Raw genomic sequence first — 16,211 nt, forward strand, 5'->3', positions numbered from 1 at the left:
TGAAATATATTTTTTAAAACTGTTACGTTGTTATTTATTAATTCCTCATTTTATCATATGCAATATGTTAAGTGATTAAAAAAATTTTTTTTATTATTGATTTCCTATAATTGAAAATATATTAGAATATATTAGAAATACAAATTCTTCATTAAATATGCAAATTATTTTATTAAAAAATACTCATTCATATATCTATTGAAGGAATAATATATGAAAAGGAGAGTATACATATATGCTATCCATTTCATTATTTTTATAGAAATTTTATTTTTGTCATTTTGCCAGATTTCGAATATGAGAATCATAATACAGAATTGTGTAATCACATTTGGTCGCTTTGCAATTTTTCTTTACCTCATTCTTGAAATCTGCCAAAAATGTTCTGTAACGAAAATAAAAATATATGATAAATATAAATTTTGCACAATCTCTCGTATATATTAAAGTTCATTTTAAGACTGATATTTCATGTGTCATACGATAAGACTTTAAGGCTATTGATTAGCTACAAAACAGAAAGGTTCTCGGATCTTTCTGTTCTACAGTCAATCAACAGACTCGAAATCTTTCTCGTACTGACACATGAAATATTAAATATGCAAAAATATTCAGAAAGTATAGATAATATTCTTCAATATATCTTCAGAAGACCGTCGTGTTTTCATCATTTGAGTTAAATTTCAATAGAATTCAATTTATTAAATAAATAGTAATACAAATAATGGACATTATACAAACCATTATTAAGATAGATGTTTAAAACTTCTTGAAACTTTTCTTTGATCCTGTTCCTTTCGAAACCTTCAATACGTTAAATCTTACTGTCTTGCTCAAAGGTCTGCATTCTCCAATGGTGACTACATCGCCGATTTCTACATCTCTGAAATATAACATAAAATTCGTGAATATCAATGATAAATTGCAGATTCTTTTTTAAAAATTATTTTATAATTTCAGATACATAATGATCATCAAAACATCTCAGTAGACCATCGTGATATAAATTATCATCACAAAAGCAGAAATTAAAAAATTTAATTCTATTTTTTAAATTTAAATTTTACTTATAATTTTGCTTCAAGAATAAAATTATTTTCTTGTCTATGTACCTGAAACAAGGACTGAGATGGACACTCATATTGCGATGACGCTTCTCGAATCGATTGTACTTCCTAATATAATGCAAATAATCCCTGCGAATAACTATAGTTCGTTGCATCTTCATCTTTTGTACAACGCCAGTAAGAATACGTCCTCTAATCGACACATTGCCAGTAAATGGACATTTCTTATCGATATAGGTTCCCTCAAGAGCCTGCAAAGATTAAACCAGCAAAATACACATATAAGGTATTTTATATATTCTTTACCAATAAGAAATAAATGTAAAAACATTCAGAGAATATAGACTCTTCAAAGTATCTTCAGAAGACCATCGTGATATTTATTATCATCATTTAATTTTGATCATATCTATAATAACAGTAATATAACAAAAATGCTCTACAATAACAGCAATGTAATAAACATAATTATAGAATTATACTAAACAATCTAGTAATTAACTTTAATAAATTATGTTTCTAATTGAATATACCATATTTTAACCCAAATGTATTATATCCTATTTGAATAATATTCAGAATAGATTGGTTTTTATAGCTGAATTAGTATACATTTTTGAAATTTAGTGTAAAACAGATGTTTGATATTCAGTGAAAACGAAAAAGAAAGTTCTAATAGAACCTAGCAGAGAAATAAAAACAAATTAAATCTTTGTATGTTCAACTATTTTCATTTCGTATATGAAGTAAGTTTCTTAATTCATCGATCAATTACTTTATGCGTAAATGCAATTTTATTCCATGAAAGCTACATTTACAATTGATTATTCGATAAATTAAAAAACTTATACTCGCTGAGTGAGGCTGCTTTCCTTTTATGAGACACAAACTTTGAAACATTGTTCTAGTCTTCTTGACATTAATGAATAATAAAGATAAAGCAGTATTGAATGTGTCTCCTAAAAGGAAAGCAACCTTAATCGATATGCTTCTTATACATAAATGTGAAATAAACTAATAATACATGAAACATCTATTTCAATATTATCGACCAAAATCATCATATCAAAGCAATGAACATCAGAGAGCGTGGCAGATTTGTACTTACTTCACGAGGCGTTTTGAAACCGAGCCCGACATTGCGGCTGTATCTCATAGGCTTCCTGCGCTTCGGGCCCAGACCTTTCTTACGGTTAAGAAAGATAGTGGGCTGTTTCTGGAACGCGCGTTCGCTCTATAACAAACGAAAGCGTGTGGATTACGTGTCATTTCTACTTCTTTGAGTCTGGATTTTTATGCATGTGGCCGACTTAACCACGTGCTACGCCGACAAGCTTTAACCACTCGAACGCGCCTCAATCTACGATCTTATTTGATAAATTACTTTTATCAACTAATGTTAATCATAATGAGAGCAAGTTTTCACAAAGTAACATTGTGACGTAAACGAGAAAATCTATTTATTTACTATCGCGGAATCAAGCACGTACCTGATCAGCCATCTTATTAGTCTGAAAGGTCTGAAAGAGCGACGAAAACCGGAAGAGTGAGCAAACTTTACAAGTACAGTGTAGCCAATATAATAGCGTTTTCGGCCCGAGTTTGTACCGTTTGTACCAACTTGAGTAGGAAAATATTTTGCTATTGGTGGACTTTTTACGCTCTACCAATAAGAGAATACAAAACGTCATAAGCAATAGCTAATAAGAACCGCACTTTTCTCCTAGAACAATCCTTGCCATTGGCTATCGCTACTTAACGATGACAAATGTAGGCTGCGGTCCACTTATGCCCATTTCCACCAATGCAGATTAGGGCCTCTTTCACCAACGCCGATAAACTTAATCGACGATTAGTCCATTGGAATTGACCAATCGCATTTATCATTTAGTTTTGACGACAGACGCGATTGGTCAATTCCAATGGACTAATCGTTGATTAAGTTAATCGGCGTTGGTGAAAGAGACCCTTAATCTTGGTTCAATTTGCTCTTCATCTTTTTCTAATTTTAGTAAGTTAAATCGAGATTAAAGTTAATCTACATTGGTGGAAACGGGCATTAGTGCTTCAAACGCTACAGAGCATTTGTAGCACTGATATGACTGGTTCATTTGACGCTTCAAAACGCTCCCAGCAACTCTGATACGTCATTTATACGTCATAGTTTTCGCTCCAACTGCCTCACCTGTCACCTCGGAAGGTGGGTTGGCTGGAGCGTTCACGTAGTAATTGTAGCATTCGGAACAGTAATGGACCAATCCAAGCATGGCGTTTGGAGCGTAGCATTGAAAGTATTTGGAAGAAGCAAGTAGACCGCAGCCGTAATGCCAGCTGCACACCAGCGCGATGTTCGTCGCGCGCGACACGCGATATCCAATGAGCGTCTAGCTTTAGAATGAGAACATCGGTAAAGCTGTACGCTTATTGGATATCGCGCGTCGCGCGCGACGAACATCGAGGTGTGCAGCTGGCATAATGCTTAGTTCACACCAGGGAATGGAAAGTTACTTTTTAAAAGTAACTAGTTACAGTTACTCGTTACCGAGTAAAAAATGTAACTAGTTACAGTTACAGTTATCGCTTTTTAAAAGTAACTCGTTACAGTTACCGTTACTTGAAAAATAACTTTTCGTTACTTTTCCGTTACTTTTTTAAAATCAATTTAAAAATGTACTTTTGCATTTTTTTTTTATATGTAATACTGACAAATATATAGTTTTTTTAAAAAAAAAAAAAACAATGTAGAATGGCTCAAATAATAAATTAAATAAAAGTAAAATGAGAAGGGTTACGAGCCAAAAATGAAACAGTTTATTTCCGATAAGAACGACGATGACAATGTAATTAAATGTATAAATATATATTAGAACAATACATAGATAAAACAAGATAAAAACAAACGACGTTTCGACACTTATTGTCATCGTCTTTTAAACTGTTTCGCTTTTGGGTTCATAGCCCTTCTCATTTTACTATTATTTAATTTATTTTTTAATTTTTTTTAAACACAATTTTGTAATTCTAAAACCTGTAAAATATGCAGCAAATTGAAATATTTGTATGTCCTATGTATTACATAGAAGATAGAAGTGTAAAATAATTACTGAATCATAACGGCCGAATGTCTAAGGGCTTTCCAGTCTTATTGATAAGCGCTATAAATAGCATGTATCCAATCGAACCGTGTTCAATCGTGTGCAAAGTAACGACAAAAGTAACTGTAAATTTCGTTACCGTTACCCAAAAAATGTAACTCGTTACCGTTACAGTTACCAAAAAGAGAAAGTAACGCAGTTACCAGTAAAGTTACCAAAAAAGTAACTTGTAACTGTAACTTCGTTACAAGTAACGAGTTACTTCCATTCCCTGGTTCACACTAGGCGCGATGAGCGATGCGCGACGAGCGATAAGGGGTTACATGGGTCTTGATATTTCAAAAAATTCATTTTTTTGATAATTTTTTATATAAAAGTACAAAATGTCAGGAATATGTTCCCAAAGGTTCAAGTCGATCGAAATTAAAATGAGAGAGTTAACAGCCCGTCGTCTTTGTCATGGCTCAACCGGCAGCGGTAGGCAAGACGGCGTCGAGCGTCGCAGGTATACGGGCAGTTGCTCTATTGTTTACATTCGGTTTTACTTACCTGGAAAGGTCGAATTGCTTACATGCGTTTGAATTTCGTACGTTGGTTTAGTTTCGTATCGCTTGTTGAGCCGTGTGGTCATACTTTTGCTCTGCGATTTGTGTGCATGTTTTCGGTAAAATGAAGAAAGAAGCATGCAAACGAGTTTCAATCGAAAAGACAGGCCAGTAAAAAGAAAAAATGTTTTTAATCCGAAAGCACCCGAGAAAAATGATGCATCATTCTCGAGTACTATACATCGGCGAAAAAACTGAAAAATCAAAAGGAAATTGAAGTACCAGAAAACTGTAATATTCAGTACGCAATTATAGATTTTTGTTTAGTGTTTTCAACTCTGGCTAATTTCGTAAAGTGCTCTAACGTTGTGAATGAAGACGGAAACGAAATACTGTGTAATGGAAAAGTAGAATTTCAACAGTGCTCAAAATTAGGCCTGGGTTTTAAAATTATGGTGAAATGTGAAAAATGCAATCCTAAGTACATTTCATCCAGTGACAAAATTGGTCAAGCATATACGATAAATCGCAGATTTATATTTGTGATGCGAGTGTTGGGTTTAGGTTTAGCCGGTTGCAATAAGTTTTGTGGCTTGATGGACATATGTTCTTCTTTCCTAAATCAATCATCGTACGATTTCTATATAACTAAAATACATGAGTGCATAAGTACGGTAGGTGAGAAACTTTTATCCTTAGCTGCCGAAGAAGAAAAAAATATATCGTGCGCTGAAAACAATATTGAAAATACGACAAATGCTACTGTCTCAGGCGATGGCACTTGGAAACGACGTGGATTTGCATCATTGTATGGCGTGGCAACTTTAATTGGATATTATTCTGGAAAAGTTTTAGATTTATTTGTGAAAAGTTCTTATTGCAAATCATGCGAGACCTGGAAGAGAAAACTAAATACAGCAGAGTATGAAGATTGGTATAATGATCATATAGAAAACGATGAATGTATGGCCAATCATCAAGGAGCAGCTGGTAACATGGAAGTGACATCAATTGTTGAAATGTTTAAACGCTCGTTTGAAAAACATGGTTTACGGTATAGTAATTACATTGGAGACGGCGACTCCAAGACATATTCCGTAGTTTTAAATGCTAAACCTTATGGCGAAAATTTCGAAATAAATAAGAAAGAATGTGTAGGGCACGTTCAAAAAAGAATGGGCAAGAATTTACGCGAGTTAGTGAATAAAACTGTAGAAGAAAAAGTAGTAAAAGGAAAAACGATTAGAAGAAAAATTCTTTCGGGCGAAGGCAAACTTTCAGGACCAGTAATCGATAAACTGACGGTTTACTACGGTCTAGCTATCAGAAGGCACAGTAATTCAATACAAGACATGAAGAATGCTATATGGGCGACTTACTACCATTATAGCTCAACGGACGAACACCCACAGCATGATAAGTGCCCGAGCGGCATTGACTCTTGGTGCGTTTGGCAGAGTGCTTCGGCTGCAGATACGCTATCGTCATTCAAGCACGACAAGCTTCTATTATCGAAAGACATTTTAGCTGCAATCAAGCCAATTTACGAAAATCTCAGCGAGGATGTACTTTTAGAGCGTTGTCTCGGCGGCTTTACCCAAAATAATAACGAAAGCCTAAACCAGTTAATTTGGAAAATCTCGCCAAAAGTACTTCCGGCTGGTTCCAAGATCGCAGAAATAGCTGCATATATCGCTGCCTGCATCTTTAACGAAGGAACATCACTACATCAGCTCTTCTAACATTTCTACATGCTATGGATGTGAAACTTGGACAAAACTGCCATGAATTTGCAAGAAAGCAAGACGACCAACGCATAATTGCAGCTGAAAAAAAAGCACAAGCTACGACGCGGGAAGCAAGAATTCGACTTCGGCAACAGCAAAAAAAAGAATTTGACGACGCAGCTGCAGAAGGAGTTTTACTATATGGTCCTGGAATTGATGATTCCATGTAAGTTGAAATAAAAAATTGTTATCTCTGTTTTATTCCTCTTTTAAAACTTTAAACGCGTTTTTCTCAAAACCACTTTTTCAACATCGGTAGTCAAAATTTCTCCAAAACTATTGCACCGATTGACTTGCACTTTTACACACTTCTTTTAAACATGTTTTTGTAGTCCCTGATCGAAGGATTTATTTTACCTTCGATTACAACTCATTTTACAAGCCAATACATAGCCTAATTTTATGCAAAAAATGACACTTTTTGTAGAAAACGCTACAAAAAATTCATTTTTCAACTTTTTCCTTTTTTCATCGATCAGGGACAATAAATACTCATCTACTTTAAGAAAAAATTTTGATTTTTGATTTCAGATGAAAATTGACAAAGTTATGCTGACTACCGCGAGGGCACTTTTTTATTGACAGTCTACTTCAAAATGTTGCCAACGCCTTAATTTTCAATATTTTTCATTGTAGTTTTCACCAAATATTGTTCACATGTTGTACTTTACATACAAAAAAAAAAGAAATTGTCTTCTTCATTTAGTATCTTTTAAAAAAATTAGACAAAATAAGCTTTTTTTTGGCCTTCAAGACCCATGTAACCCCTTTGCTGCCTTGAATGCGAATAGAGAAGAAGAAGAAGAAGGAGTAGAATACCTATAATAGAGAGACAGGAGGAGTAGAGTACCTATAGTACTCTATTATAGGTACTCTAAGGAGAAGAAAAGGAGGAGACGTTTCTTAATTGTTCATTAAAATCACTACTTTTCGACCGCTTGTATCTCCAGAACGGCTTGACCAATTAAAAATTTGTTTGGCTCAATGCCGCCTTTCAGGACATACAATGTTTGATTCAAAATTTTTTATATTTTAGTTATGCACCCTCCAAAAATGAACTTTGGTGGCTCGGAATAAGAGACTTGTCCTTCAGTTTTTGAACATGGCCGGAGACACTACCGCGTCTCCTGATTCACGCGTTCGCGTATTACAAAATAATTAAAATAATCTATTCGTCACAATTTTACTGTTCATCGATAATTACAATTTATTATATGATAGCGTATACTAGCGGCGCTAACATCCATTTTCGAGCTGCAGGAACTATATATTACATTCATTTTTGTGACACGCTGATAAAATAATCGTATCGTCGAAAATGAATGTGGTCCACAAATTATGCATGAATGTAAAGAAAAAGTTTTTTTCGATGTTGTATGCAAATTTATTTATCAACAACAATTTTTACATATAATACAACTCTCATAATGTGATATAAATATAAGACCAAAGTATCGTTCATGTATTATAATTTTGCTAACAATTTTAATTGCTAAAACTTTTAATTGCTATACGACAAATATTTGTCGTTCATGAACGATACTTATCAATCGTTATTCTTAATAAGACCCCTTTTATATGTAGAAAGAGTGTTATTGCGTTAATTGTAAAGCGGGGAGCACAGACTTTTGCATAACGCATAAAGCATGTGCATAAGGAATTTCATTGGTCCATTTTCTTATGCATGAGTCAATGGACCAATCAAATTCTTTATGTATATGGTTTATGCGTTATGCAAAAGTCTGTGCTCCCCGCTTAAATCTGGATGATTCAATTTCTGTCTGTTAGAAAAAAGGACGAATTAGAATTTCTTAAAAAAGAATTATCGAATAAGAGAGGGCAGTTAATATATAGAACACCTTATTGATCGATTGAATAAATTTTTCTAAGTAAATAAATCAAAATTTTTTATCTATCAGATAATTAATTGTCGATTTTGTCAATCGCATTATACGTATATGTCGCCTTTCCGTTGAATCTACCAGAATTCCATAATGATCAAATAAATTTTTCTCGTAAATACAGGGTTATTAATTAGATAAAGTAGAAGCGAAATGCTTTGAAATAAATAGGTCAAATAAAATTAATCAAATACTTCTTTGTATGAGAAATCTTGTCAATTTCATTACTATATATATACAGGGTGTCCCAGTAACTCTGTTACAAGGCAATATCTCTGTTACCGTTAATGATACGCGAAAATGTCTAAGGAAGAAATTGTTTGGTTCGGAGGGGAACATGTATTGGTCGCCTTGTTTCTTTTCTAGGTGGAGGCGCTAAAAAGATATGAAAGTCACCTCCACTTTTTTAAATGGAATTATGTATTTTTTTTTAGATAACGTGATTCCTCTAATTATTTTGCATACAAAAGTATTAAGGTAGAGATACCAAAAAACCAATGGTTTTCGAGATATTTTACACTTTATTTTTGGTACATTTTGACACAAAATGTTAAATAACTCGTAAATTGTTGACTTTTTGATTATCGTACCTTAATACTTTTATGAACAGAATAATGAGATAAATCAAATGGTGTAAAGAAAACACATAGTTGCGTATTTAAAAAATTATCCATTTTGTATACATATTTTTTTTAAGGCATTATTAGGTGCACCTAATAGATGCATCCAGAAGCACGACCGCTCACTAAGCGCTCAATGAGCTTTTTTATCTGATTGGCATATTCCATTAGATCTAAAAATATAAACCAAACAGGTACAAGAGCTCACTTAGCGCTCAGTGAGCGGTCGTGCTTCTGGATACACCCATTGTCGCGCGCGGTATGTCCGAGTCACCTGAAGCATTACCCTTGCACTATGAAATTTTTCTGTTAAGTTCAAGCTCCAACGACACAGGCCCGTTTTGTAATGTTTCAATTGTTAAGTAATTACACATTTGTTTTATATTTATGTTAAAAATAAAATTGGCAAGTTTTCTCCACAAAATCGCGTTTGATTAATTTCTTTCAGCCTACTTATCGCGAAAGACGTTTAGTTTTACATTACTCCTGCTAGTCACTCTATACATCTACAAAATTCTATTTCATGCATGATGCATTTATCTTTGTTGTTCGTTGAATGTAAAGAAGTAAAACTGATCATACGTAAAATACCATCGTTTATTGTGCTATCAGGTACTTATGCATAAAGTGTTTAAAAATTTGGATAAATTTCCTCTCTTAAAAAGGTTAAAAGGAAAATTTGCTACTGACAAACAAATTCGAAAAAGGTAAAAAATTATTAATGGTCAAAAAAAGATATTTTTGTAAAAAAAATTATTCACAATCATACTGCGCGCGCATTTTATTAGTTGTGCCATGTTACCAATCTCAGAAGGCAGAGATATCAACAGAAATGACATTTTCCCAAAATTCAGGTATTACAGATCAATTTTTTTTTAAATTATTATTCGGTAAATGTTATATTTTGTAGTTTATGTGTTCGTTGGACATTCTAGTTTATATTAATATGTTTTTTATTTCATTCTTGTTATTATAAGAGATATTATACTAGGAAAATGGTCAATTTGAAACTTAATGAAGAATGGCGGATTGAAGAATCAATGTTTTTACTTTTATTTGTCAGGTCCGTGTCCAATTTCATGATTCTGGGCTATACAGAAATGTAAGTATATATGTTGTAATCTTAACATAAAGATTACAATTTACATTTTTATATTAAAAGATACGTGTTACATTGTTACTTACATTTTTAAAGCAAAAAGCGCATTCGTTCATATAATCCAATACTACGAATTTTTGTCATATATGTATATCTTATAATAATTATAAATTTTCATAATTAATAACAAATGCAACATCTCGGTAAGAAAATATAAGTACTCATATGATCATAAAATATCTCATATGAAAATATAAGTACATATTATACAGTTATATAAATAAAATCTTCTTGTATTTTTTTTCTTCTTCTATTCTATCTTATATTTAAAAAATAATTAAAAAAAAATTATATATTAATTAATAAGAATAATTAATAAAATTGTGTATTAATTTGAAAAATAACTTTTGAATTGACTTTTTTACAAAAAGATTATATAATACTCTATTGTATTATATAACATACGTATATCATTTTAAAAAGTAATGTCAAAATTATTCTTTTAATTATTTTTAAATTTTATATTTGTTATTATTTTTTTTCTGTATAATTATACATATGTAGTTACACAGGGTAAAGCCAAAAATTTGGATACAAAAATACGCTAACAGAAATATTTTAACTGTAATTTTTTAACTGTAAAAGAATTGAGATTTCCTGGTATATTCAATCAAACATACGAAATATACATAATTGTTGCAATTCAAAATAGTGTATTTTTGTATTATTGAATACATTATGCGACCTCAATCTTTTATACAATTAGAAAATTTAAAATTACCCCGTTTAAATCTATTTTTTATTTAAAAAAATGTTTACCGAGACGATCATTGTTATACGTCAATATTCCGATTCCAATTTTATCATTATGTAGAATTTGATACTTACATATTGAAATACAACTATATTCAAATTGTGACTTTAAGTTATTAGTAAAGAAAAATAATTACAGTATCGGAAATGTCAAAAAAAGTATCGTAAATAATTTACGTATAAAAATACATATACAATCAAATACGTTGAACAATAATTATTATATCGGATACATTATAAAATGGACAAAACTTTTCCGGACCGATATTCTTCCCCTTTCATTCTTTTTAGGAATAGAAACTGTTTATAGCTGCGGCATCTCTTACTTTTTCTTCGCATTTTAGAAAAACTTGCACCGGTGTCATCAAATAAGTGATTTTGATATAAATGCGGCTTCTACACTTGTTGCATTTAGTTTTCCCGATGCTCTTTTTGCGATCGCTAAAAATATTCAAAATAAACGAACAATATGTAAGTTAAATTCAATCAATTTCTTTCAAATTCAACATAAATTTAAGTAGTTCTTTGCAGCTTTTTGCAATTTATACGAGTAACTTACATTTCAACATAGCACGCTCTGCTCTGTTTACAATATGGGCATGGAAACAATACTGAAGTCTTGTTTAAATGATTTTCTGTTTTCATGCTGCTTGTTCTATTTCCCATTTTCAAGCACCTAAAAGACGCATCTTCCGTTAAATTGTTTATTACGCGAACATTGAAGAGTAATTTTAATAATTGTATACATCAAGTTTTCTAGTTTCTGTTCTACAATAATATGTTTATAATGTAATTGACTTAATATTACATATATGTGTATATAATATATCTTCCAAAAGTTGATCATAATTTCTACCATTCTGTAGTTTTAAGATTTGCGCACATTTTGTGTAAAGCTTGATAAAGTTGAGAAATAGGGAATAGACCGGGGAATAAAGGGCCACTTTTGAGATTTTTTGCTATAAAATAAAAAATATTAACTCACACGTCGAATAAGCCTAATTTCATCTAAATCGGAGATGAAAATCGCATTCTGAATAATTACCTGTCTCTCTGCGTAATGAACACCACTAATGTTGATTCTACAGTGAGTCGATAATCGGAAGTAATCGGTAACGTTTCGTATTGTTAGCTATTGGTCAACTTCACTGATAAGACTTAAGATTATCGACTTGTTATAGAATCAACATTAAGGAGGCTCTATCGGTATTCCGACGTCAAATGAGGACTACGGAAAAGTGTGGAAAAAACTGCTTTTAACACTCATAAATCTTATTTCTAAAATTATAATTTTATTTAAGATAACTGTTAAATTGATTAATTTGAAGTGTACACAATGTATATTATTTATTAAGTAAAAAATACAAGGCTTGGTTGAAGAGAGTAATAACCTCTGGAGGCTCTGAAGCGCATGTGTGTGAGCTCGCGACAGCAGAAGCGTTATAACCTATACACTTTTTACAACTTCTTTATTAAATATCTCATTCACTTCTTCGGCAACGTATTATTTTTTTTGCTTTAAATGATAAACGAGATCCTACACTTTCAATATATCAGTTTGTTATTTACTTCTTGACACATTCTGAAAAGATATATCTTTATAACTAATGAATTTTTCATATCCCCCATAAGACATGTGTATTAATCGGACTTTTCAAAAGCGTTTTTCCTGAGTTTGAAGTCGGCAACCCTACCTAAAAACTTTACCTAGGACTTTAGCTACTTTTAAAGAACAATATTTAAATTTTTTCATATTTTTCTAGTCACCTTGCCCTAACGATAGAACCTCCTTAACGAACACAGAACAATCATAGCACTTTTACCCCAACAACCATAGCACTTTTTACCCCAACAAGACAAATAAACTTTGCGGCATTGTTATTAAAAAACTATAATAGCGATAACCATTTTAATAATCACGCTGTTAAAACAATAGAATAAGATTAATAAATACACTTATTTAATCTATCTAGGTGCAAAAATGATCCCTTCAGACCAAAATAATTGCAGCGATAATAGGTTACTTTTGGCTGTCAAACACATATAGGCACATCCGTGCAAGCTTTCTGGCGGTTATCAGGTAGCAACGAACTGTGTGACATTAGATTCTCCATTCTTAGTTGACAAACTTTGTGGTGGAATTTTCTAGTAAATGTGTTATTACCGAGATACAAGGGGTGGACCTTTTTCTCCGAGGATCTTTACTCCCCGGTCTACCCTACATTTAATAATAATAAAAAGAAAGGTAGCAGTATATTATTATAATAAAATCTATTGTCATCGAAGAAATTAAAATACACTGAAAAAATCTTCAATTTTAAAAGTTATATTGTTGTAACACATTTTTACTTCACAAATATCTACTTGTTGCATTACGTTGACTCAAACTTTTTGGAGAAATATACACACAGAGACGAATAGTAGCTATATTGTGACAAATATTTTTGAACTATTATTTAATAACGTATAATATAAAAATTTTGTTGTTAGATATTTTTAGTAGGTATATGGAGATACGTACCGATTGAATTGTCCGGATACTATCAAAAACTGACTGAGTGATTGCGTCCTATACTTGTGTATACTGAAATATTATGATAACAACTTACCTATGTTAATATACTGATGTTTGGATTTGTTTTGATACGTTACAAAAGTAATTAAGCTAAATTTTTCGAAATATATTATACAATGTACAGTCTAACAAGATATGTGTATATTTATTACAAAATTATGTTGAATTTGCTTTTACATATTTCTTAAATTCAAAATATCACTCGATTAACGAAATTTTTATTAATTACCATTGTAAAGAGTAATAGAATTTTTGCCATTTAATATCGTTCAGTGCCTATATTAAAATATATTGTGGCAAACAAGGTCGTATAAATTTAACAATTATTGCTGTTAAAAACGAAGGTAACACACGCTCAAAAATTATTCGCAAGTATTTTTCGTGAAACATATATCATATAACACCGCATGCAATCATTACATAATTGTTAATCAATATCCAATAAACATCAACTAACAGAATATTAACGTTATAATTTTACATTCAACAATGTAATAGAGCATATGTTGCGCGTAATAGACGGTAGAGTTATTGAATATAAAATTTATGTTATTGAATATAAAATTAGTTAGATGGTATTTATTTGGGCATTGATATTAAAGTGGAATATTTCCATCGATGAATTCTATAAACTTCAAATACGCGGAGCTTAGAATTGAAAAATTAGGCCCTTTATAAAGATTAATTAATTATTTCTTCAAAAATGTATCGTATCGAGATTTTCGAAATCTAAGCGTTTGCAAGCTGTGAATTGGAAACTGCGTCTTCGCTTATATTAGAGGTGCAGAAAATAAAACCCTATCTGCATTTGTTATACCCGCCTGGCAAATTCACCAATGCGAACAATCGCGTTCAAGTCGCGTCCGCAGGAGGTGTTAGAAGCTGTCATAACGAAATAACTTGACTGAGTGAGGGGCAATATATTGCGGTTACCCTGTCCTGCGGTTATTTACGCAGGAGCGCAGACAATTTCAGCTTTTATGATCTCTCGACGTGACAAGTGCGAAAATATTGCAGTCTATGCTGCACGCAAGTTTTTACTCGCGTTATCCGTATGAAGCGTGCGTAGACGTCGCCACGCATAAAAGAAAATTGCTGTAATATAACGTTTTATATTTGCGGTTGTCATAACTATTCTCTCTTGGTTCGGTTTTCACGCGGTTAACATGGAATTTGATGAAAAACGTAAATCTAATATTTCTGCGTTTATTATTTGTAGTGTATTGTATCTTCTTATGCTTCCAAGCAGTATAAAAAGCTATATACGAATTTTGTGTCGAGAGACATGCTACGCAAAACAAACGCATCAATAACTAATACATTCAGCAGAAGGAATGGCTTTTGCAACCATTATAAAATTCTTATATAATTATTGGTTTATACAATTTACAGGTAAGATGGTAACAGACTCGAACATGGTATATAATTCTGATAAAAATAAAATTTGAATCCAATTTTCAAGGTTTATGTTTGGTAACTCTTTCGTTATATGGAAAGTGTGAAGAATATCAAACAGGAAAACACCTTATTTAAATTGCGAAAATTAAATTAAAATTTTGTTTTACTCAGAATTGTTCGAAATATTGTACTATCTTATCCTATTTAAATTCAACAAACAACTAAATAAAGAGATCAATTATTAAAGAATTTTACAATGGTTGCAAAACTGCTTTTAGATATATATATACATATATTTTTTTAGAGTAAAAATATTTTGTTTCAAATTCAATATGAATTTTCATTATATGTGTGTCATCATTTTTATGATAAATAATGTAACAATTATCTAGAAAATATTGTACACCTTTATTACTTGATATATGCTATTTTAATTTAAATATTAACTACGTAAATTTATTACAATATTACTCCTTATTTATTATTAATAATTGTTATTATTGAGCAAGAAACTTTATCAACTGAGAATCTTTCTTTAAGTTTCCATTCAAGTATTAATGTATTCCGTTCAGATGACGCCACGTACCTGCAAAATTGCTTTTTCTAAAACGTTTTTAATACTTTTTTCATTATCAATGCTTATCAATGTTTTTCTTTTATTAATAACGATAGATAAATTTATTTGGTATCGTTATATTTTTTAATATCTGATGTTTTAATTGGAAAAAAATATTTACAATATGTTCATTTTCATAAAAATTATAAGTAATAGAATTAAGCATGTAAGTAGAATTTAGCATGTTAGTATTGTTTCAGTAATATGGCGTTTAGGAATTAATAATAATTAAATTACTATAAAATTAATATATAATAAAAAATTAATTCAATTTTAAATTTATGAACAGATAACTCAATTTCGTAGAAATCGTTTTAAATTTTGGATATGTAAGAAAACTTTTTTTAATACATTAATACGTTTTTGTTGTTAGATACTTTTTGCACAAACTATAATTTTTTATTTAATTGGAGATACATATTTATGAGTAATTAAATCACCTAGTTTCCTTTGATGTGCGAAAATAGCATTTAGCTTACATGAAGTCCTATCATTGCTAATTAATCTAACGTTCAAACTTTGACGTTGACGATCCCGCGCGTATGTTTAACACAAACACTTTCGATTAAGAACTAGTTTCACCTTTATAAGCTGCGCACGTGGTTAAGTAACAGCAAGAAGTTATTAACATTCTTTCAATTTTTCAGCAGTCCGTTCAAAGGCGCGCCCGTTCTATTTCATTGATAGCAATGATT

General features: G+C 31.3%; 1 protein-coding gene across 1 annotated transcript; it reads right to left on the minus strand.

Annotated features, from left to right (window-relative positions):
• Positions 1-250: 250 nt before the first annotated feature.
• RpS11 (ribosomal protein S11) lies at positions 251-2,632 on the minus strand. Its single transcript, XM_018545512.1, has 5 exons — positions 2,558-2,632; positions 2,176-2,301; positions 1,113-1,318; positions 742-883; positions 251-385 (listed from the first exon to the last, which is right to left on the minus strand). Exons 1-4 carry the CDS (start codon positions 2,567-2,569, stop codon positions 760-762), a joined length of 468 nt encoding a protein of 155 aa, XP_018401014.1. The 5' UTR covers positions 2,570-2,632; the 3' UTR covers positions 251-385; positions 742-759.
• Positions 2,633-16,211: the final 13,579 nt, after the last annotated feature.

Source organism: Cyphomyrmex costatus, unplaced genomic scaffold, assembly GCF_001594065.2.
Source record: "Cyphomyrmex costatus isolate MS0001 unplaced genomic scaffold, Ccosl1.0 scaffold5, whole genome shotgun sequence".
Lineage (NCBI taxonomy): Eukaryota > Metazoa > Arthropoda > Insecta > Hymenoptera > Formicidae > Cyphomyrmex > Cyphomyrmex costatus.